Here is a 22,789-nt window from a genome sequence, read left to right as displayed (position 1 = left end):
AATTTTTTATCAGTTTTCCTTCCAGTTTTGTCATTAAATTCTCGAAAATCTACTTTTGACTTATGAGACCTCGCAGCGAATAATATTTCTAATATTTCTTGCGATTACAGCACAGGGATGCAGGCGCCGACGGCGGCGGCCAGTCCTTGATCTCGCCCGGGTCCTGTCTAGAAGACTTCCGCGTCAGGCCGTTCATCGAGTGCCGCGGCCTCGGCACGTGCAACTACTTCGCCACCGCGACGTCCTACTGGCTGGCGACCATCTATGACCAAGATATGTTCCGCAAGCCGCAGCAGCAGACGCTCAAGGCCGATCATACGTCCCGGGTGAGCCGATGCGCCGTGTGCCTACGCCGACGCGTCACCGAGGAGAGGCTCACCGACAGGAGGGTACTAAAGCCGTTCACAGCGAACAACGAGCAGCCCCCCAACAACTTTTATCCGCAGCCGCCACCGCCTCTCTATCCACCCGGTTATGATCGCGGCAGGACATCACCCAATCGGGGAAGATACCCACCGCAAGGTGGCCACAGACGCGTGCCAGCCTCTCGTTACCGCAAGAAAAGCCGGGCGCGCGGCCGATACGACGAGCCAGTAGGAGAGTTTGACAACCCGTAAAGGATGAGCACACGAGCTGCGCGTGTTTGAGGAGGGATCAACGGGAAGCATCAGTGATGTGCGAGGGCATAGAGCGAAGCCTATGTATATAAAAAAAGCGAGAGACTCTTTTCTTCTCTCTTATTCTATTCTAGTTAAGTTATACCGACTGGCCGACCAGGAGATTCGTGGACCTCGCACACCGGGTGGAGACGGATAACGCGGATAAACATTCAGCTGTCCGCTGCGGGAGGAAGGGTCTGAGACGATCCAGACCCTCTCTCCATCCAGATCCAGGTCCAGATCAGCGCGGATCTGGAGAACGTTGTTAAAGAAATATTTTCCGGATATCTGTCGGTCCGCGGTCGGAAAGGGAAGAACTGTGTCAATAAACCGTCACCCTTCTGAACTCGAGATCGAAGTCGGAACGCCGAAACGCGGCATGAAATGCGATAAATACGAACGCGCTCTTCGAAATCTCAAAGTTGTCTCGCAGTAGACACCCCTCCCCCCCCCCCGCAGAGAAACGTCACTTCTTCGAATAATATTACAATTTTTTATTAATTAGAATTGAATAAAAATTCGAGCTTAAAGTTCATTTCGGCACTGTATTGGCTCTTCTTCAGCCCTTTTTTCTCTTCTTTAAAGTAAATAATATTGTATAGACTGACTCGAATTTCGCTCATCCTCGATTCTTATCTCGGACGTCTCGGTCGCGTTTTCTGAAAGTTGATCCATCGTTATTCGTTCTCATCCTGCACGCAAGGTTTATGATATCACTGGTTGCCCGTCTCTTCCTGTGCGCTCTAAAAAGCGCTGTCGGCTGCCGGAAAGAAGTCATATAACTGCCTTATGCCAAATAGAGGAGGAGGAAGTCGTCGCGCTCGGCCATTGCAAAACTGCCATTAACGTCGTAATTGGCGATTTACGCGATTTACGAAGATTCACGCGACTCGTAACTATATGATAATTAAATTAACGTTATATGTTAACGTTGTATGTCGTATCGCTATTGCAATTACCTATGTATCGCAATTGAATAAAAATCCTTTTATATAAGCTAAACGACTGTCTTCCCCGGATGTCCGGCCTCTAACTCGCAAGGATAAAAAAATAAGTCAATTAAAGTGCACTAACACTCTGCGATTGATCGACTGATTGATAAAAAGAAGCAAAGAAAATTGAGAAAATTAAATTAAACTTACTAATAATTATTAAAATTAAAAAATTAATTTATTTCATCCTGCCTTGCAAGCAATATGCTCTATAAACTATTCTTTAATATATTCTCAATTTATTTCTTGTCATCGTCAAAGAACGGAATCACGAAAGATAATTATTATAAAAATGTGGAAAAGTATACATTACATTCTAAAATACATAAAAGCTTATTTTAAAATAAAATCGTCAATCCTGTTCATTAGTAACTAAAAGACGAAAATAAAGCTTGTATCACTTTACCAGATTACATGAAGAATCTAAGAATAACGCTGCGAGAGCTCTCGAGTGAAGGCAGATATCTGAAGGTAAACGTAAACGCTGGAACGGGTATCGGAGGGAAAGAGGACGTCGGGAGGATGCCAGATATTTGTAGACGCTTAAAAGAGCCAACTGAAAGAAGCAAAAGCGTTGAAATTATTTGACAGTTTAATTAAAAGGCGAACGGGCCTTTTTTCAGGACACGCGAAATTCACATTACAAGCTCATCGTACGAAATAAACGTACACGGTGAGAGATCGGTATTATATTTATATTTATAAAATTATTCATCATTAGAAAGCACATATGATCTATCTATATGATGTAATTTGCTACGCACACCCGCGTACGAGCGTGCCTACGAACACATGCGCATCTGCACGCACACACAGACACACGCACGTACGCACGCACACATATTACATATGTGACACGCATAACACCACTTTGTGTCTCCCTCTCTCTCGCACACTGTTCACAAGCACGCACATACATGCGAGGCACATATACATACACATGTGCGTGCGTACTAATCTTATTCACTCGCGCACTTTTTCTCTTTTTTTCTCTCTCTCTCTCTCTCTCATTTTCTCATGCTCTTGCTCTCTCTCTCTCTCTTTCTTTCCTTCTCGTACGCGTAATATACGTATCCGCTTTCACAGGCGAGTACATGCCCATGTATGTACGTGTACATATTCAGAGTACCTCACGGATGTGTTTCTTTTTTTTTTTCTTTACGGAGATTACAACTTTGTAACTGCTTTCGATTGGAAGAAAAAGCAACAGGGGACGAGCAGGCCAAAGTATTAATGTCATCACAGTATTAACATCATCGTTATCATCATCATCATTATCCTCATCATCATCATCATCATTCTTATCATACTCATCATCCTTATCATCACTTGTCATCTCGTCTCCATCATCTCACCGTACCCATTTCCTCGCGCCACGGACGAAAAACGTATTTCATGCTGTACAAAATATCAAAGACGCAACGAAAGCAACAACAACGCGCGCGCTTGTCCGCTTTTTGGACAACTGGACACGCGGCAAACGAAAAAAATTCGTTTTCCATTTATATATTTTTCATATTATGTACACTCGGGCGATTTTACTTTTTCCGCCCCGAGATGCTAAGCGATTTCTATACCGTACGAGCTAAACTTATGTTAAATAATTCGAGAAATACAACAATTCGCGCATCCTTCCCCACGTGTTCCGCGATAAAAGAACTTTTGGAATTTCGAAGAACGACTCGAGACGGACGCAATAACGAGTATGGAATACGAATCTATATTCAGAGTAATGCTAAAATTGCCACACGCGCGTCCGACCGAAAAATCACATTTAGAAATCACGTGAAAACGAGAAACACCTTGCCGCCCCCTCCCTTCCCACACACACATCCGTCCTGCTCGCGTATTTAAAAAAAAAAAAAAACAAAACAACAAAGAATGATCGAGGGATCCCACCGATGCAACGAGAGATCATCACCGACATCGTTCTAGTTCGCGTATACCCACGACTTCATCATCATCATTATCATTATCATCGTCATCGTATCAGCATCATTATCATCATCGCACGCGTTCGAAACCTCTAGTAGCGATTTCTTCCAACTTTTAATAAGTGGTGAACTTCCTGGAAAAATAAGACACTTGCGTGAGATTTCTTTCATATGTATGTGTACACGCGTATACGCGCAGAGAAATGAAATACACGTGCGCGCGACTCGCGCGCGTAACGTCTCGTGCGTATACGCGTGTAGGTGTAATTAGAAGATTTCTTTTTTTTCTCTCTCTCTCCCTCTCTCTCGCTCTTTCTCGCTCTTTTCCATCATTTATATAACAACAGATGTCATTTAGAAGTAATTTAGTGTGCATCTAAGACCCAAAAGAGAATCATTACCGAGCTATGCAAAATAGAAGATCGATTTCCTCTTTTTTCTCTCTCTCTCTTTCTCTCTTTCTTTCGTGCTTTCTCTCTCGCCCTTTCTCTCTGTCCATCCCGCATGTATAGATATATAAATATACGTCAATTTATATATCGATTATACATAAATAATGTCCGCTTCTATTATTTATATATAACGCGTACATAAACCCACTATACATATATATACATATACATTTATACAATATATTTATATTTATATTTATATTTATATATAAAGATACTCTTACTATCGAATAGAGAAATATGCATATTCCAAGTTTAATAATAATATCAATATCGATATATATATAATAATAAAATAATATAATAATTATTATTCTTATATATATATACTATTATAATAATATAGTAATTGCAACAAGAATATTGGTAATAGTGATAATAATAATAATGTCCATAATAATAATATAATAATAATAATATTAATAATATAATAATAAAATAAAATAAAATAATTAATAGTTATTACAATATAATAATAGTTATAATCATATTAACAACAACAAGTATTCTTTGTCACATTTTGGTTGCAGATTCTTACAATCACAAATATATTATTCATAAAATGTAATAGTCGAAAGGATGTTAAATTAAGGAGAATACGTGAATATAGAGTGCTCTATTTTTTCTTTCTTTCCTGTGTACAATAATTAAATCCTATAAATAGTATCTATCTTCAACAGCCAGTGGTATAGTAAAGTATACCTTTTTTTTTCTTGAGGTACCTACAATAGTTTCCTCTCCCCTCTTTCTCTTCCGCTTGCTTGCTGATATTACCAGATGTACAATACTGACGGAGAACACGACACACAGGTGCACACGCACAGCATATGTGACACAGGCGCGCGCGCATACACACACACACACGCACACACAGACTTACGTACACAGGCACACCTATCGACAGGTAAAATGCGGATGTGGGCTTATCATCATTATGCCTGTGATCGTCGTATCGCTGATCCCGATACGCGCGATACGACGTGCATCGTTGTCGACCGTCCGAAACCAGGACGAGCTCGAGACGAGGAGGCTTGACGAAGTGATTAAATGAAAGAAGATAAGAAAAAAACGAATGACGCGAACGTACGTGGCGAATCAACTCTTCTTTCGTTTGCGATCTCGGTCGACTGCCGAGCGCCGACGTAGTCGAAGCGGAAACAAAAACTTTTGGTCCTTCAAGTTCGAAAAGTAAAAACGAAAAAGAAAGTAGTTCCATGGCTACCTCTTCCCTTGCTTCTGCCTGCCTCTTCATCGTTCGCGCCTCTCTTTCTTCCGGCCTCTCTCGGTTCCGGCTCGTCCCGCTTCCGCGGCTGTTCGACTCTGGCGACAATCAAATAGAGAGCACCGCGCATTCGCTAATTTTGCATTGTATTTGGTGATACGTATATGAATACTGACTCCGTGTGTGTGACGTTACATATAATACAATAGTATCCATTACGTATAAGAGTGTACATGCGTCTAACTCGCTCTCTCGCGTACTCTCTCTTGCTCTTGCTCTCGCTCGCATTCTCGCGCTCTCGCACTCGCCTCCGTGATTCTTTTTTTACGTCCTGCATCTCCGTTCCGCTGTCTCAATCTCTCAATATCTATTTCTTTCTCTCTTTCTCTCCTTCGTCGCGCACTCAAACGTATATTACACACAATCCTTCACTGCGTAACAGGATGGTGGCCTGCAGTCACTCGGACAATAGCTTCTGCAGCAGCGACTTCGAATCACCTCGTGCCACCTCCTCCATAGTAGTCTGAAATCAAATCGGCCTCATCAGTACAGCACGCCACGACCGCATCAAAGTAATGACGCGGATTTCGAAACCGATAGCGCGCAGAACATCACACGCGGAATCTGGGATCTCTCTCGGGAGGGTCGGAATCCATCAGGAATCAGGAAGCACGCGGAGACACGTGTCTACGGAGGGCTCGACAGAGCCGGAAGTCAAGAATTGAATCGAGAACTTCCGGAAACAAGGATCCGAACTGATCGGGAACTTGCAGTAACAACATTGTGGGGATCGAGAGCTCCAATCGAGGGTCTACGATACCACAGAGATCTACAAGTTGGAGGGTCCAGGAATCTACGAATCTAACATCCGCGAGCGAGGGATCTATGGATCTAGGGAGCAATAGGGTGCGAGATCTGCACGGTGGACCTGTTTTTTTTTCTCCCGCGATCGGTTCGAAATCACTTGCGAACGATCTGCTGCAGTCTGTCCATCGCGGGCGAACGTTAATCCAGTAAGTGTTCATGTAGCGGTATCGACAGTGCAGATCACAGCCATGTCTGGCACGCTTGGTATCCGCGTACACCTCTTCAGGATAATCGTTCGATTTTCCTAAGCTGCGAGGATCCGCGCATCCGAGTATGCCAGTAAGAGCGCTCGCGGATGCGCGCATCCTTTCAACCCCCGACAGACGCGATCTCCGAGCGCTGTTTCGCCCTACAAACTCAAAGAACAGAACCGCACTGAAGCCACATAGCAACTACACATTTATTAGGGGTGTGATTTAGTTTTGAGGGTTTTTTTTGCCCAAAAACGCATGTATTTAAATATGATAATGAATGAATACCTTAATCAAAATATTTTCCTTCGTTTTCTATAACTGTTTCCCATCTTTCTGGCAAGAGATGGATTCCACCACGATAAAATCACTCTTCTTTTCAGTTGATCCATTCGTCGACGAATTTTCGCACTTCTTCGAAATTATGAAAGTGCGTATCCTCTAAAGCGTGTTGCATCGACCGGAACAAATAATAATCGCATGGAGCAATGTCCGGAGAATACGCGGGGTGCGGTAAGACTTCCCATTCGAGCTCTAATAGTGTTTGTTTCACTGATAACGCAACGTCAGGTCGAGCGTTGTCACGAAGAAGAATCACTTTCCGTCGTTTACTCGCAATTGGTGGTCGTTTTTCGTCCAATGCTTGCTTCAACTTGTACAATTGGTGTCGATAACGATCAGCCGTGACAGTCTCATGCGGATTTAACAGCTCATAGTACATTATCCCACCAAATACAGAGCATTACTTTTGAACCGTGAATATTGCGTCTCGGAGTGGATGTTGATGGTTCGCCTGGATCCACCCATGATTTTCTGCGTTTCGGATTATCAAAATAGATCCACTTTTTATCCCCAGTAACAATCCGAAACAAAAGACTCTTCTTTTTTTGCCTGGCGATCAACGAAATGCAAATGTTCAACCAGTTCGCAATGGCACTTTCCGATAATTGATGTGGAACCCATTTCCCTTCTTTCTGAATTTTTCCCATTTCATGTAAATGTTTGGTAACTGTTGTACGATCAACATTTAATGCTCTGGCAAGTTCTGAAGTGGATCGTGTTGGATTTTCGTCCAATAATGCTTGCAAATCTGCATTTTCAAGCTTTCTTGGTTGTCCCGAGCGTTCTTTGTCCTTCACATCAGTATCACCACTTTTAAAGCGTCTAAACCAGTATTCACACATCTTAATTGATGGGGCAGAATCACCATAAGTTTCCACAAGAATTCTATAATCGTCAGCCGCAGTTTTCTTTTGATTAAAAAACAAAAGCAACGCATGTGGAAAATGCTGTTTCGGAAGTTGCATTTTTACGATGATATAAACACGACTGTTATTGCATCTATTGCTATAATGCTACTAAATGTCATGGATAATGTCAAGACTGTAAGAAACAACAGTTATCGGAAACAGCTATTGGAACAAACTGACACTACAGCCATCTGTTGCAAAACCCTCAAAACTAAATCACACTCCTAATAGTATCTCAATGCAGAACAAAGGCCGCCTTTTTCGCAGCAATTTCCTTCGTACGTGTTTCGTTAATTTTAACATTTTCTCACTCCATGAAAACCAATGTTAGGAGAATTTTCGTTTCGCAAGAAAATTGCGGACGTCACGTTAATTTTAACGTTACCAAGCTAATTATCGCGTTCCAAGTTGTGCTTCCTTGACGGACGGTTCCAATGTTACGGTACATTCAATATTAATAGATGTTCGACACATGATACATGGTACTCGTGCGCGTGATATAAATTTAAGATTAAAATTGCTAATTGTAAACGTTACACCTCCTCTTTGCAGCTAGCGAGTTTCCTGCATGCAACAAGAACAATCGCTCTCGGGGCAAAAAAAAAGGAAATTAAAGGCCACGGCGCAGATGTCTAGTTTGGCTCACTGTGAAAAAGCATTACGATACTAGACGTACGTTATACAATACAATATATGGTAGTACGATTACTGATTACTCCGGAACGAGCTCAAGCTTACACCATCACCCTGTAGATACGAAAAGGAGACACTCCGTTTGGCACCGATCAATCGTGGACACCCGAGACGGGAATAAGTACGTAGCGCTTGGAATCTTTTGAAATTTTCCGAAGAAAAATATCGAGGAATCCGAGACGCTACCTGCAGAATTGCTGTCGACGAATTGCTGAACGAAGATTCTATTATTGCCAGTTTATTCGCGTGTATATAAAATGAATTAAAGTAAAAAAACAAAATTAAGTCATAGAATGATAAAAAAAGTAATAAGACATTATCATTTATTAATTTTCCAATTTTTGAGCCTCCAGAATTGAATCTACTGATAGCCAAGCTTCAACTTAGGATCCCGTTGAGACAAGATTCGCTTGAAATGAATTAATAATGACCAAAATCGTTATCGACATTTTTTCATATCTTCGACTCTCTATAAAAATTATATCTTTCAGCTTTTATATTCAGGCAAATGATAAAATCTGGACCACGGAAGATATGACACGCGAGTGTGAGAAAAATTGATTTTATAAGCAAATGCTCTAACGATCGAAATTTTTCGACGAAATTTACAATTTTTGTATTTAAATAGAATTTTTCTACCATTCTCTTGTAAAACTGTAAAACGTCACAAAACTTAGCGGAATATTAGCATTGTATCATTGTAGCGCAGTATCAGCCGTACGTTTGCGTGAATAAAACGAGAATTAAAAGAAGTTACTCGCAGTTAATGCAGCTTGAAAAGTACAATTAGTCCTTGCACAAAATATAATGCAACTCGTGAACGCGCTATTTTATGCAGACAGTGGAGGCAAATAACATGTTTAGCTAATGCGCCTCGAAAGGTTTCACCTCGAATCGAAGGTGATAACGAATCAGCTTGTTTAAAATACAGCCACGTAAAAAAGAAATGCATAGCGTTTCTCATTGGCACAAATACTGAGTGTAAAACTTAAACGTTTTCGTCCGTAATGTTCAACGTATTTCTTATCGAGAAACAAGCATTTCTATTTTTAAAAAGATATAATAAATTACAAGCTATTGTTTTACGATGGGAAACTTCAAAAAGATTACAAACTGGTGAAAATTTCATAATTCATTCTTTAAGAATTTTCCAGCTAAATAACGTCATTTAAACAAATAATGAATTAAAATAAATAAAAAAATTAATTACTACTAAACTGGATATATATTGCGCAATTTTGGAAACCAAGAACGTGTATCGGATAAAAAACTTTCGTATTGCCTTCTACTTTTTTCATTCGCCTTAATTGAATATGGAACACAGGTAGATTCATTACACTATATTTTACGATTATAATACTTTACGACGAGGAAATGAGAAAGAAAAAAATAGGAGCAAATTTTGCAACTATAAAGCCAAAATCCCTTAAAAGATCAGATACTCGCTAAATAAACGCTCTACCCGTACGTCTTAATTCAACAATTTCCAGAGCATGAAACTTCTACTTTGGCATACACAGCACAGTTAAATCTCGTACTACGGCCGTTATGGAAAATACTCCGAGAGAGAGTATCGCCACGTGCGAATACTGCATACGATATAATGCCGAGAACGTAGCCGCCAAGTGACGGCTTGCATGCATGTAGAAAAAGAGAAGAGCGCTCTATAAAATACAACAAAATCAAACAAACTGATCCCCTACAAGTTTTACGCTCAGTGCGCGAGTAAAGAGAGTTCATTAAACATGTTTCGTGCACAATCAGTTCTGAAGCCAAGCGTATAGAGGGAAGATACATAGCATAACAAAATCCAAAAAGGAAAAAAAAAGAAAAAAAAAGATACGTAAAAAGTAAGTTATATGTCGGAATATGGGGTTCTTACCCTGGAGGACGAGGGGGCACTTCCGGCGCTCCCAATGGCCCAGCTCTTGGCGGGGCCATCGCTAACCACAGCCTCACCTAGTTGGGACATCGTAACAGTAGGTGTTACCACAATCTTTGTAGAAAAAAAAGACATTATGTCTCCCCCTACGAGAAGCGGGGAGTTATACTCGCAGTGTAATAGCGAACGATCGCGCGTGCTGATCGCTGATACCGACGTATCAGGCTGCACGTCAGCACTCGAGACGCAGGGACTCTTGTTCGATCAAGGCCTCCTCTCGTGTAGGACTCGCGAAAAGGATCAATATCGGATCATCGCGCTAAGATTCTTAACGTTCGTTCCGATCTACGCGCGTCGCGTAAAATCGATCTCGTCTACTGAACGCGTAAGTTTTCAGGCTTCGATAAATCTTGATTATTACAGTAACAATTAACTAATTACACGAGAATGTAATAGACTTATTAAAGAATATTAAATTAATTTTCCATTTTTTCTGATACTATAGAACGGGAAGCTTTATTCAATTAAGATACTTTGCATTCAGAGCGTGTATCGTCCTCTGAACGTAAGTTCTAAATTAAGAAAAGCTCGATACGTCTCCGAAATTTATCATGAAAGAACACGGGGTGCCTGAGGAGACTCGTAATACAAGCATACTCGTGTGCGATAACGAATCTAGAAAATGTGCATGTGACGTACTACGAGGGAGGAGCTGTACACAACTGCCTGTAATACTTTTTCACAGTATTCACTCGTGAAATTCACATTTGCTCGTGAGAGATGATATTGGAATGATTTCGATGTTGCAAAGTCGCAGTTCGATCAACAAGAATTCAAGAAGACGATGCCTTTCCACAGACACAGAAACGCAGAGGGATGCAGACTCGTCTAAATTTAACTTGCCTTATCGCGACGATAGATCGACCTGCTAACTACGTAACTAGCTACGTTTCTCGTGTATGCTAAAAGTGCAAAGCACGAGGTGAAATCTCTCAATTTTGTCCAGCGAGCGACTCCTGTGCCGTACATTCGAGTACTTCAACGTGATTTAACGAACAGCGACAGATTTATCTCTCATGTACCCATGATCTCATAATTTAATATAATTTAATTAATATCGTATAACTGGTTCTGCCAAAATGCTAAATTGACAACGCTCTCAAAGATGTTTGACAAAGAAGGGGACGAAACATGTAGCTGCGCGGTCACTAGCTGTACTCAACTACTCGTTTGCTCGATTACTCGATTCCTCGGCTACTCTCGTTCCGGATAATTAACAGAAAAACGAAAACAGAGGAGGGGACGTATATCACAGGGGACGTTTTGCTGACAGCGATGCTTCACTTGTATAGCGGGCCACCTCTTGTATGAGCCTCTAGCGCGACTTTGCGGTAACGCGAGTTCCGATATGCAGCGTATTAAGCGTATTCTCACGCACGTACCTGCAGGAGCCATCTCGAACGTTAAACCGAGTGCTTCAAGCTCGTCCTGAGAAACTTGATCAGAAAGATTGTTCTGCAGGTTATTGGACACTCTCTGTTGCTGCTGCGACCGAGAGCCAATACACGCCCGTAGCTCTTGCCGCACAAAATCCTTACTCCTCACGTTACCTGGGACAGCAAACGAAGTAACTATTATGAAAAGACGTGTCGTTTCGATCTGTCGTAATCGTCTCCAACGTCATATCGTACGTCTGTACTGTCCACAGGTCTGATTCTTCACATTCTACATGTATGCATCCCGATTCGAATATCGTGTTTAGCTTGTACTTGTAATTACAAGTCCAAGCTCAAGTCGGCCGAAAGATTTCTGTAAATTGAATTCAGATTGCAACTTCGCGCACTGAATCGTTGGAAAGCAAAAGCACAGTCAAGGCCAGGAAGTATAAAAAAAAACGACCGTTGAAATATCGTTGAACAACAATATTCTTAATTTGAAAAAAAAATTTTTAATAGTCTCAGTTCTGTCTTATGGCTGTATCACATTAGTAGTGCGATACGGCCATTAGGAGGCGAAAGTCCTAATTAATCTAATAGTTCGATTTAGAACAAGGGGTGATCTCGTCGTTCAAGTTGAACGTAAAATATGTCTCGTACGTCACGCACTTTCTCCTGAACACGTAGAATCCACAATGGCGAATTTGAGAATCATCAAATCTTTTGTGTTTAATGACGAGATAATTTTATCGCCTTTTATCTTATTCCAGAGTGTCCAGGAGAAAGCGTATGATGTGTTCGGCCATCCTGTACACGTACAAATTACGAATTGTGAGATCTTAACTTCTTACAGGATAAAAGTGGTGCATATACGTTATGATACAGATCGATGCTGATAGACTGCGCAAGATACAAAACATATTAATCACGGGAAGCATTGTCGATGCATTGTACATAAAAAGGCCTCGTTGTTAGTAAACATTTCCACAGCACGGAGAGATGTAAAAAGCGGTGCTTGAACTTCGTCTTTTTTACACTGAGGTGTTACATATTACATAGGTGAACGCAGGGTATATGACGGTGAGAGAATGATGAAGGTGAAAATAAAAAAAAAGGAAAAGAAATTCGGTATCATCGTGGCTTCCGAGTTGGTCTCTGTGCTCTCTGCAACTCGCAAGAGAGATGAATGCAGTAACGCTGTCTCTTACGTTGCTGTGGTTGCTTCGAGCGATATCATTCTAATGCAAACTTATATTATATTTTCGATTATAATACACTTCATTATGTACATTCATTTTTACACTTCTATATGAAAATACAGCCTATACATGTATGAAAATATAGCTTCTGGTGGCTGTGATGACGGTATAGTACAATATGATATACAACGCAACACCGCATTGGGAAGCGGTTTGTCCTTTGTCGCCGTTGGAGCTTCGTTCACCCGATAGTACTCGCTAAATTGCTTCAACGTTATAAGCTCCCGCCATATGTTTATTCGTGCCGTTCGCGGTAATTCCATTCGAGGCGGTGAGCAAACGGCATTAACTTTCCGTTCCTCAAAATTATCTTTCAAATTGTATAAAGTTATAGTATCCTGTATACATTAACAACACACGATTCAGCATATTAACGTTTACACAACGCTCGATAATGAATAATCACGTAATATAGACATATTTACAATTTTGACAAGTAAAAGCATACAACGATACAGTACATGTGACAGTTATGTGGCAAAGGTAGATTGCACGTGATGTCATTACAACATTACGCAATTTAAATAAATGCAGGTGATAGGATGATGCTAATTTTTAATTTATTTTTAAAAATAAATTTCTATTTATTTTGAAATTTATTATCAGAGGACCACGTTCATGAATGAAATGCAGGTGGTGATTATATATACCAAATCGTGTATTTTGCGTTTTATCGATGCTGATTATCGATGTCAGTGGTAAAAGTTCGTGCGAATTTTTAACATAGAAAGTGCTTCCAAATTACGCTAGGTTTACAAATAACGGTGTTCTTTGCAACTAGGGAAAAAGAGTTAGTTGATGCTTTAAGGGGATGCTGGAGCTGCTAGTGAACTTCTTCGCGATGATGCTGCCATCGCACAATATTTGCACAATAAAATGCTTTTTACAAAAATTTGGCAATTTGTGCGCACAAAAGTGAGGCACTTTTGAATGAAGACAGAATAAAGGAATATGAGGCGGCTTTTAGAAATGAATTTAGAAGCGTAAGAGAAAAGAAAAGCGTGTTTGAAAAGCTTGTATGTATGTATAAGTATGTGCAAAATTTTCAAACACGCTTTTCTTTTCTCTTACGCTTCTAAATTCATTTCTAAAAGCCGCCTCATATTCCTTCATTCTGTCTTCATTCAAAAGTGCCTCACTTTTGTGCGCACAAATTGCCAAATTTTTGTAAAAAGCATTTTATTGTGCAAATATTGTGCGATGGCAGCACCATCGCGAAGAAGTTCACTAGCAGCTCCAGCATCCCCTTAAATTGATAAAAAAATACCATTAATGAATTGTGATGATTAGTGAAGTTGAACATTTGATGAAGTCAAGACATATAAATTACAAAAGTCCAAAATGTTTCGAACATCTTGATACATATTTATTTCTCTTTAAATTAACTGCATCAACTACCTCCTATCTATGTCCTCCTATGTAGAGCTGTGTAACTTGTGGCATCGCGCGAACGAATGACAAAAGATTGAACGAGGTATGCACAAAGCAGGAAGAAAAGAAATCTAAGTGCGATATGATTATCTGTGCGAGCACCCAATTAGACAGCTCTGTTGTACATCGTTGTAAACACTCAGTTTTATCTGTTTCGACTTACCTCAGCTTTTTCTCTCTCTCTCTCTCTTCACATTATTTTTCTCTTCATATTATATATAATTTTTTCTACATTATAGTTATATGTTATGTCATGTATTTACAAGACGTGGAAAGTATGGTATATGAATCGGAAAGGTTGAGGTAAATCGGCACATATAATCATTTTATTAAAAAACGTAATGTTTCCCTTTCATTACCGTAAAATTATCAATTTCAATACCGTAGAATTAACGATTCCGATTCGGAATCGAATTAGATTCGATGCAAATTCAATAGCACGAGGATGAGATATAAAGCAAAAAATGCTCTATATATTTCTAACATCGATTTGCGATTGATTAGCACTCCGAATCTTATGAAACTGATTGAAGATCTCGTGTGGATCTTACAATTACTGATAAATACAAATAAATTTCCTTCATAAAACAGAATACTATATAGATGTGAAAGATATGTATTGTCAGATTATATGCATATAATACTACGATGGTTATGACAATTAACAGATAAAAAAAAGAGCCCAAAGAAAGCACCATGCATCATTCAGCATATAATGATATGGGTACAAAAAATATAAGTTTATTTTAATTAAGTACATGAAACAGTTAATAATTTGTCATATTGATACATTCAGAATTCGATACATAACACTAATGAATACACACAATAATGAGAACGGTATTTTCAGGGAGCAACTATTTAAAAGCTCGTGAGTTATTTACAGGTCCAAAGAAGATAATATAATATATTAATAATAATAATAATAATAATAATAAGATAAATCAAAGATAAAATTAAAAGATCACATTTACATAAAATTTATATAAATGAATTTTTCCGATTAAAAACAATATATATTACATATATATTACATATAATATTCATGGTAAATTTCATGATAAACATGACAAAATCAACCCTCATTAAGTTAGCCATCTTTATCTTCTTCTTTTATCTTAATGAACCATGGATAAAATTTTATTTCATCATTCTATTTTTATAAATAATATTGTCGTAAAATTTTGTTATAAGTAAACGCTTGAATCGTTAGAAAAAATTATTTTTGTACAGTGCTTTTTGCACTAATTTAATACGAAGTGTAACAAAAATATACTATCGGATATTGGATGATTAGAGTTTGTCAACAGTACCTAGAAATATTTCTAAAAATATCAAAAAATTTGATGAGAAAAGATACAAAAGACTAAAACACATGTTTATTAAATTGAAAACTAAAATAATAAAAAAAATCCTTAAAAATAAAAAAGCGAATACCGAACTCAGAGATCCAGAGTATCTCTCTCGTTTAGGTATTTACCTTACTTATAATATATTGTATATACTTGTATATATTCTAGTAAAGGAAAAAAGAAAGATAGAATAAAAGAACTAAGAGAACAAAAATTATTAATCTGTTTCATGCTTCACACTTTTGCTACCATCAAATTTGCCATTAAGGATATTTGTGATAGTAATTTTTATTATAAACTCCAGAGTTCTTTTTATCAGAAACTCCAGAATATTGCTGATAGTTATATTGATGGTAAGGATATTGCTGATAGCCACGTTGATGGTGAAAGTTGTGCGAATAGTAAGGGTGATAAGTTTGGTAGCGGCGTTCATGGTTGTGCTTTATCATATTGGATATTTTCTTATTCCTCGGATATTCTGGTGATGATTGTAACAAGCTGCCTCTTGACGCTAATAAGTCATATGACTTACCACCGATCTGATGATTGACAGGATTACCCGGAGGCAGTGACCTGACATCCTGCGCCTCCCCGCCAGGATAGAGCGGAACTGACGATCGATCGTAACAGAACTGACTATTCTGCATGTCAGCCGGGTTGATAGTATTGGCGTTGCTGTGGTACAGCATTGGATTGTGTTGCTGTGGCGGTGGTTGTTGCTGTTGTGTCGGAGGTGGTGGCGGTGGTTGACTGGAGAAATGTTGTGTGTTCGTAGTGTTGTGTTGGTTGTGAGTAGGTGTTACCGGGCAAGTCGAGTGTGAATGACTAGGTGAAAGAAGTGGCTGTTCCTTACTCACGCCGCCGTAGTGCCGAGGGGATCCGATACCACCTGCAACATTAATCGTGTATACCTTGTGTTGTTCTTCGCCAGCCGTTGCGGGCGTTTTTTGAACGCTGCAATGTCGCTCTCATGTGTTAATAATGATCATGCCAGCATTTTTATTACTGTCAATAGCCACGCACATAATATCTAGATTGAAAATTGCGTTAGACAAAGATCAAAGGCCGGTTGGATCGTACATAGCTAAGTAAGGCGTCCCGCGATTCCGCCGACCGGAAGCTAAAAGCAGATACACCTTTTCGCATGACAGAACAAACAAAACTCGCGACTTACGCGTAAACTCTTTGGCTCGATGACGCTACTTCTTTCTCATTTATTCCTCATATTCGCGAAGAGTTGAAAGCAGATATTAGATATGATCAAGCATTTTATAATTTCATATATAACGCATCATTCCAATCATAAAAATAATTGAATGGTCAAATAAAAAGATCAAATTAATTATGCGGAATATGCTACATCACTCGGAGTTACAAAAATTTCTTTCCTGCAATAAAGAATTTGTAAGAGCACACCAACAGAGTATTACATAATTCTACGAGAAAGAGACACCGAGAGATACAAGCACAAAAGATACTAATATAAGTCTATGCGCATACTCGACTAATCTACGCTCCCACAGTTTATTAAGAGTTAATCTTGATTTGTGTATGTACTTACCCGCTTCAGAACGAAATATTTCGATTATATCTTCAAAAGCGTGTGTAACATTAAATCGCGCGTTGCCGTTTATCCCGTAAAACTCGACTTGATGATCCCTTACGTAAAATTTAACATACTCTTTCGTGAAGAGTATCTTGCGATCGACGAATGACGAGAACTCGATTCGAAACTTAACGTACGAGTTAGGGCACCGGTTAAAATCGCATATTCACATCTCTCGTAATAAATCTAGCGCTTATAAACGAGAAGAAATATGGTCGAGTATCTCACGTTGTAACTTATATATAAGTAATATTATATAGTAACCCGACAGTACATAACGCGAGACACTCTATTGTAAAAGTCGATTTACCGGCTAGCCACTGCGTCTTAAATACAGTCGAACACTAAAAGTGTGACAGAAAGTAAATGCAAACATTTTTGCGTACAAGTTCTTTCTTCGAATTTAAATTCAATTGAAAATCAGCTAGTGTGAATTGAATGATTATGTGAATAATCGAACGATTAATATAATCGCAGTGGCACAGTAGAGCGACTTTCCGTAGGCACTTATATTCCTAATCTTATCCTATCCTAGATACGTCTAAATGTATAGCGCGCGTTGCATTATGTCTTCACATTAATCCCATTCTATATTAAACTCTTGCGCAACATTATATAAAACACTGTATATACTGCCGATATATACAGCCGATATATGTATGTGCGTGTGAATTAACCATAAAAATGATACCCGAACTATGCTAGAAATTTCTCTGCTCAAATGGCTGCAAAACCTAATCTCTTAAACGATATTACTCTTTATTTTGCAAGAATAAATATTTTGTAGAAGCTGCGGTGTATTCGGAAAATCGTTTTTGTTATTCTTCAAGTTGATTACTGGTTGCTTGTGGATATTTCTCGTTATTGAACCATGTTGGTAATGATTAATTGAATTTGACGATTCGTCAGTAGATGAATACGTACCTGGCAACTGAGTTGTGGCGGAGGGTGTAGACGCGGCCCGTTGCAGCCGATACTGGGCCGACGGATTTGGCGCACCGGTATTGGGACCCGGTGGAAACTGGCTGGCGGTAGGAGACGTAGGTGGCGGGAACGCCTCCGGAAAGGGGGACTGCCGCGCGGAAGCTGGTGTTCCAGGCGACGGCATCGATCGTTGTTGCTGCTGCTGCTGTTGCTGCAATTGCTGTTGCTGCAACTGCTGCTGCGCCGTGACCTGCTGCTGCGGTCTCACCGAGTTCACTGGTACCTGGTTGAATAATCTCGTTGTGTTGCTGTAATTGCCCTAGCGCATATACCGTTTAAACGTATAAAAATACTCAGCGAAATAAGAATAATAGAATTCTCTAGTAAGAGAAATAAGCAAATAAATCAAGAATAATAATAATAATAATAATAACAGACACGTTAGACAAAATGGAACCGCAATGTATGATAGCTCGAAGCTCGTAGTTTCGTTAATGCGTTACATTAACATTCACCATACATATTGGATACTTAACTTAAACAGAATGTGTTTACATAAACTTCAGTTAAAATTTTCATTATGCTTGTCAATTTTGAATCTTATTTATAGAAGTTATCTTCTCCTAACTAACAAATGGAGAAGAGTATCTTTTGTTAGTCAAATAAAATATTTTTCAACTCACTTGCGTCACCCGTGGTGACAATGGCTGCGGATGCGGAAACGGTAATATGCCAGCCGAAGAGTGTGGCGAGAGCCTCGCCGCGGCGGACACTTGTTGGCCACTGTTAAAATTGTTGTTCACGATGGAGCTGTCGAGAAAACGGAGCAGTGTAGCGGAATCTTTATGCACGATTACGAATGCGGATATATGTATAATTAATTATTACGAAGTAACTTACTGCTGTGCCATCGTCGATGGATGGGAGTATGAATGAGCGAGTCGGTGACCAGAAGCCATCTGGACGGATCCCCCGTAGTTCGGAGAGACTTGCGAATCTGGGACATTCGATCGCTGAAAAAGAATGTTTCTTAAGCTTAATAACAGTCTTGAATATAAAACACAGCGGTCTTTTGTTAAAGCACATTGGTTAAAAATAAAACAGAACCTGCGATGAATAAAGTACGATCTTGATAAATTGATATTAAAAATCTTGATATAAAAAATACAAAAGCATGAAAGTAAGAATAAGATTGTGCTAGCAAGTCTCCGATTTCTCTCATATTTTACACTTTCAATAATAAACGGTACATACCTGCAACGACACGTTCGGTGCGACGGTATTGTTCAACAGATTATCGATGTTGTGAATGCCGCTGCTGATCTGGTCCGTCGCGGTGGCGTTCGACGGAATGAGCAGTTGCTGCTGCTGCTGCTGTTGCAGTAATCGTTGCTTGAGCTGCTGCTGCTGCTGCTGTTGCTGCTGCTGTAAGAGCTTGGAGCGTTGTTGCAACTGCAACTGCTGCTGCGTGAACTGGCTGGTCTGCCTGACGCCTTGCTGAGTGTTGAACCTCATTCTGGGTTGCTGGTACATTGGAGGCGGCTGGTAACTGTGACTAGTTGTCACAGGTGTGGTACTCAGCTGCAATAAAATTTAATTTCTCATGATTCTGTGCACGACAGATTATTTTGGCAGAGATTAAAAAAGATTGAGGGCAAAATAAATGGTCTTAAATAAAGAGAGGAAAAATCTTAAAATAATATTCTGAATTATTTTATCAATTTAACTATTGGCAAAATAAACGAATAAATTAAATTTAAAAAAAATTAAAAAGGAAAAATCTTAAATTAATATTCTGAATTATTTCTCAATTTAACAATTAAGATAATTAAGATCAATTATCAATTAAGATAAATTATCATTAAAATAAAAAATAACAGTTAATTATTCTCTATTGTTTTTAATTATTTTGTTAAATAGCAAACTCACCGCAGTAGAATAGGCTGGAGGAGTGCCAGGCATGGTTATGGTGGAAGACGTCGGATTCACAGCGGTCTCACACAGCATCAATGACTCTTGGATGGCGTTAATCGCCATCTTCTCGTTCAGGGCGTTATTCAGGGCCTTATTTTGCGGCGCTTCGGCATCTAGGAGATTTGCTATCGCAGACGAATCTATTAAATGAAAAGTACGATCTCTATAATTGTGCAATCACTTTCGCTGCCACGCATGGTAATAATAATGCCGCATTATATTCCTCATACAAAAATGGTCAACTACAAAAGCATTCACGCAAAATTGTCACATTTCATTTGCTCGCAAATCGAATTACGCGACTGTATCTCGATCAAAAATAATAAAAAAATACAAAAAAGCAAATAAATTTGGATCTGTTTAACGCGCGGCGTAACAGCGAAAGTCTAAGTACGTGACTAAGATGTACAATTTTAGATCCATATCAATGATTTAAAAATTGTGTGCTAATTTCTAAACAATTTAAATTTAATGGTAAAATGAAATAAAAATATTGCATAACCATCGATTGAAACATAATTGCAACGTAATGTATCTGTAAAATAAATTAACGAAAAGTTGGAAAATTATCATTTAACATTTTGAACATTGTAATTACCTGTAACTACCCTGATAGGTGGTTCATCCGGGACGATGTCTATAACTTGATCCAGAATTTCAGAGAGATCTGGATCCGACGATTGATTATCCCAAGCCGGATCAGCCTGATGATATTCTCTGTTACCCGCAAACTCGGGCTCGAGTGGTCCCATTTGGGACCTTTGTTGCTGCAAGGTATATACATACATATTTATTATGGAAATTATTATATAGATTATATATATATATATATATAATTCATTTAATTTCATTTATTAAATGAAAAATCAATTAAATTACTGCTTGGCGATGAACGTATTAAGTCACACTAACCTGACTTAGCATATGACTGAGGTAGGTATTGGTTGCTTGACGAGGTAGGTGTCTCGACTGGCTTTGGGGAGGCCGCGCTGACGTCGCGGTCGTTGTGATCGCATTATTACCACCAACTTGTATACTGCCGCCGGTCCAAGGTTGCTGCTGCTGCGGCTGCTGTTGTTGCTGCTGTTGTTGCTGCTGTTGTTGCTGCTGCTTTAAACGTGGCAGCTTATCCTGGAAAACAGATTATAATTATTTTTTCCAACATTTCTTACATTATGTAACATCATCTTTATACGAATAATTAAAATTAAGAAAATTACATAATGCAAAGAAATGTTTTGACAAAAAATAAAATTATCATTATAAAATATCGGAAAATATATCAAGATCTCGTGTGATCTCACATGGGAATCGAACGTGGATCTTTTCCTCGCTAGGCAACAGTTCTTTGCACTAAGCATGCATTTATTGCCTGAAGCATGTTTTAAGCCCATGGTCCATTCTAAAATGGTCCCTCCATCAGTGACTGTCTAAAATTTGCAAGTCGCTGTGACATGATATTAACCACAATTGATCAATCATTTTTCCTAATCATTCAACAACCTGTCTCTTCAATTATTTGCGTGTTACGTGCATTATATCATGATACATCGTTCAAAATGTTTCGGCATGCATATGCGTATAATATTTAGAGAGAAGATCCACGATTATTTTGTAAAAACACGTATGCCGCACAAATTGTGACATAAAGAGGCCGATAAAGATCGGAAAAAAACACACAAGTGACATTACGAGAGATTTTATGCGAAATAGCATGAACTGTTGAAGAAATATCCACGAGATTCGATGATGCGTTATCCTGCGCGTCACGAGCGGTTGTCTCCGTTTATTTCGTTAAACAATACATTCTGACTTACCTTCGACTGGGATTCTCATATTTCCGAGACTATTGATTCTGTAGCTTTGCATTAAAATATTTATCACTGCGCAATAGAGATAGAAATTATAGAATTTTTTTATTTTAAGTTATGCAAGTGTAAGGAAAATACATAAGATCTAGAGAGAGGATCCACGAGATGTTCACTTCACCATTGCCTAGCTCCAAATAAATTGTCTACTCGCTGATTGAAAGAGAACACTCAGGTAGAATTTTTTAAATTTCATTACAACGCATCCCTTTCCTTCACAGGCACTTCCCTTTCCTTCTAGAACCTCCCTCTACTTGACTTTCTTAATGCGCGGTTTTTCCAACCATAAAACCGTTATTTTACCTACACAAGATCCTGATACTTTTTTCCTGATGTTTTGAAATTTTGTAGTCTATGTTTTTATATTCTATACATGATACGTTCTACTTTTGTAGAGACAAATTTCACTAATAAATGTTTTTTTCATAGACATTTCGTGTGGATTACGCAAATTTGTACTGTCCTGTAAGCTAGATTAGTTATGATGATTGTATTATATAATTATATATAATACATAGATGGAACTAAAGTACACGTAAGAATTATTTAGGACCGGTTTTTCAATAATAACTTAAACTACAGTTTAATAAAATGTGTCAGTGATGATTTGAACGACAACATGAGGTAGTGAAGAGAACGGTTCACGACGCACACAGACTACGTATCGTGTCCGTGTGCGCACATGGACACGAACATAGTTGTGTACGTCACCTGACCATCCGCTCGCTATCACGCTACCTGCTGGCAGGGTTCGTTACCCGAATCTTGCGAATATTTTGTATCACTTCCTTTTTCTT

At 39.0% G+C, this 22,789-nt stretch overlaps 2 protein-coding genes across 12 annotated transcripts in view; one reads left to right on the top strand and one right to left on the bottom strand.

Moving 5' to 3' along the window:
- The window catches only part of LOC105285302 (collagen alpha-1(IV) chain), a 56,819-nt gene extending 53,322 nt beyond the window's left edge, over positions 1 to 3,497 (top strand). The window contains exon 27 of the mRNA XM_026973776.1: positions 111 to 3,497. Within this exon, the coding sequence (XP_026829577.1) occupies positions 111 to 617 (507 nt within the window). The 3' untranslated portion in view covers positions 618 to 3,497. The remainder of the gene's footprint in view (positions 1 to 110) is intronic.
- Positions 3,498 to 4,652: 1,155 nt separating this feature from the next.
- Positions 4,653 to 22,789, bottom strand: part of LOC105285307 (nuclear receptor coactivator 2) — a 135,064-nt gene continuing 116,927 nt past the window's right edge. For 6 of the 11 annotated variants that reach the window (XM_026973778.1, XM_020033598.2, XM_011349445.3 and 3 more), the window contains 11 exons: positions 21,037 to 21,255; positions 20,723 to 20,891; positions 20,080 to 20,264; positions 19,405 to 19,731; positions 19,051 to 19,163; positions 18,834 to 18,960; positions 18,151 to 18,469; positions 16,153 to 16,509; positions 11,585 to 11,752; positions 10,143 to 10,219; positions 4,653 to 5,782 (listed from right to left, as the gene is read on the bottom strand). In XM_026973778.1, coding sequence (XP_026829579.1) covers positions 5,717 to 5,782; positions 10,143 to 10,219; positions 11,585 to 11,752; positions 16,153 to 16,509; positions 18,151 to 18,469; positions 18,834 to 18,960; positions 19,051 to 19,163; positions 19,405 to 19,731; positions 20,080 to 20,264; positions 20,723 to 20,891; positions 21,037 to 21,255 — 2,127 coding nt within the window. In that variant the 3' untranslated portion in view covers positions 4,653 to 5,716. The remainder of the gene's footprint in view (positions 5,783 to 10,142; positions 10,220 to 11,584; positions 11,753 to 16,152; positions 16,510 to 18,150; positions 18,470 to 18,833; positions 18,961 to 19,050; positions 19,164 to 19,404; positions 19,732 to 20,079; positions 20,265 to 20,722; positions 20,892 to 21,036; positions 21,256 to 22,789) is intronic. The other 5 variants (XM_020033596.2, XM_020033595.2, XM_026973779.1 and 2 more) reach the window with 5 other exon arrangements.

The sequence above is a fragment of the Ooceraea biroi genome, chromosome 11 (assembly GCF_003672135.1).
Source record: "Ooceraea biroi isolate clonal line C1 chromosome 11, Obir_v5.4, whole genome shotgun sequence".
Lineage (NCBI taxonomy): Eukaryota > Metazoa > Arthropoda > Insecta > Hymenoptera > Formicidae > Ooceraea > Ooceraea biroi.
This window is presented reverse-complemented; position numbering and strand designations above follow the sequence as displayed.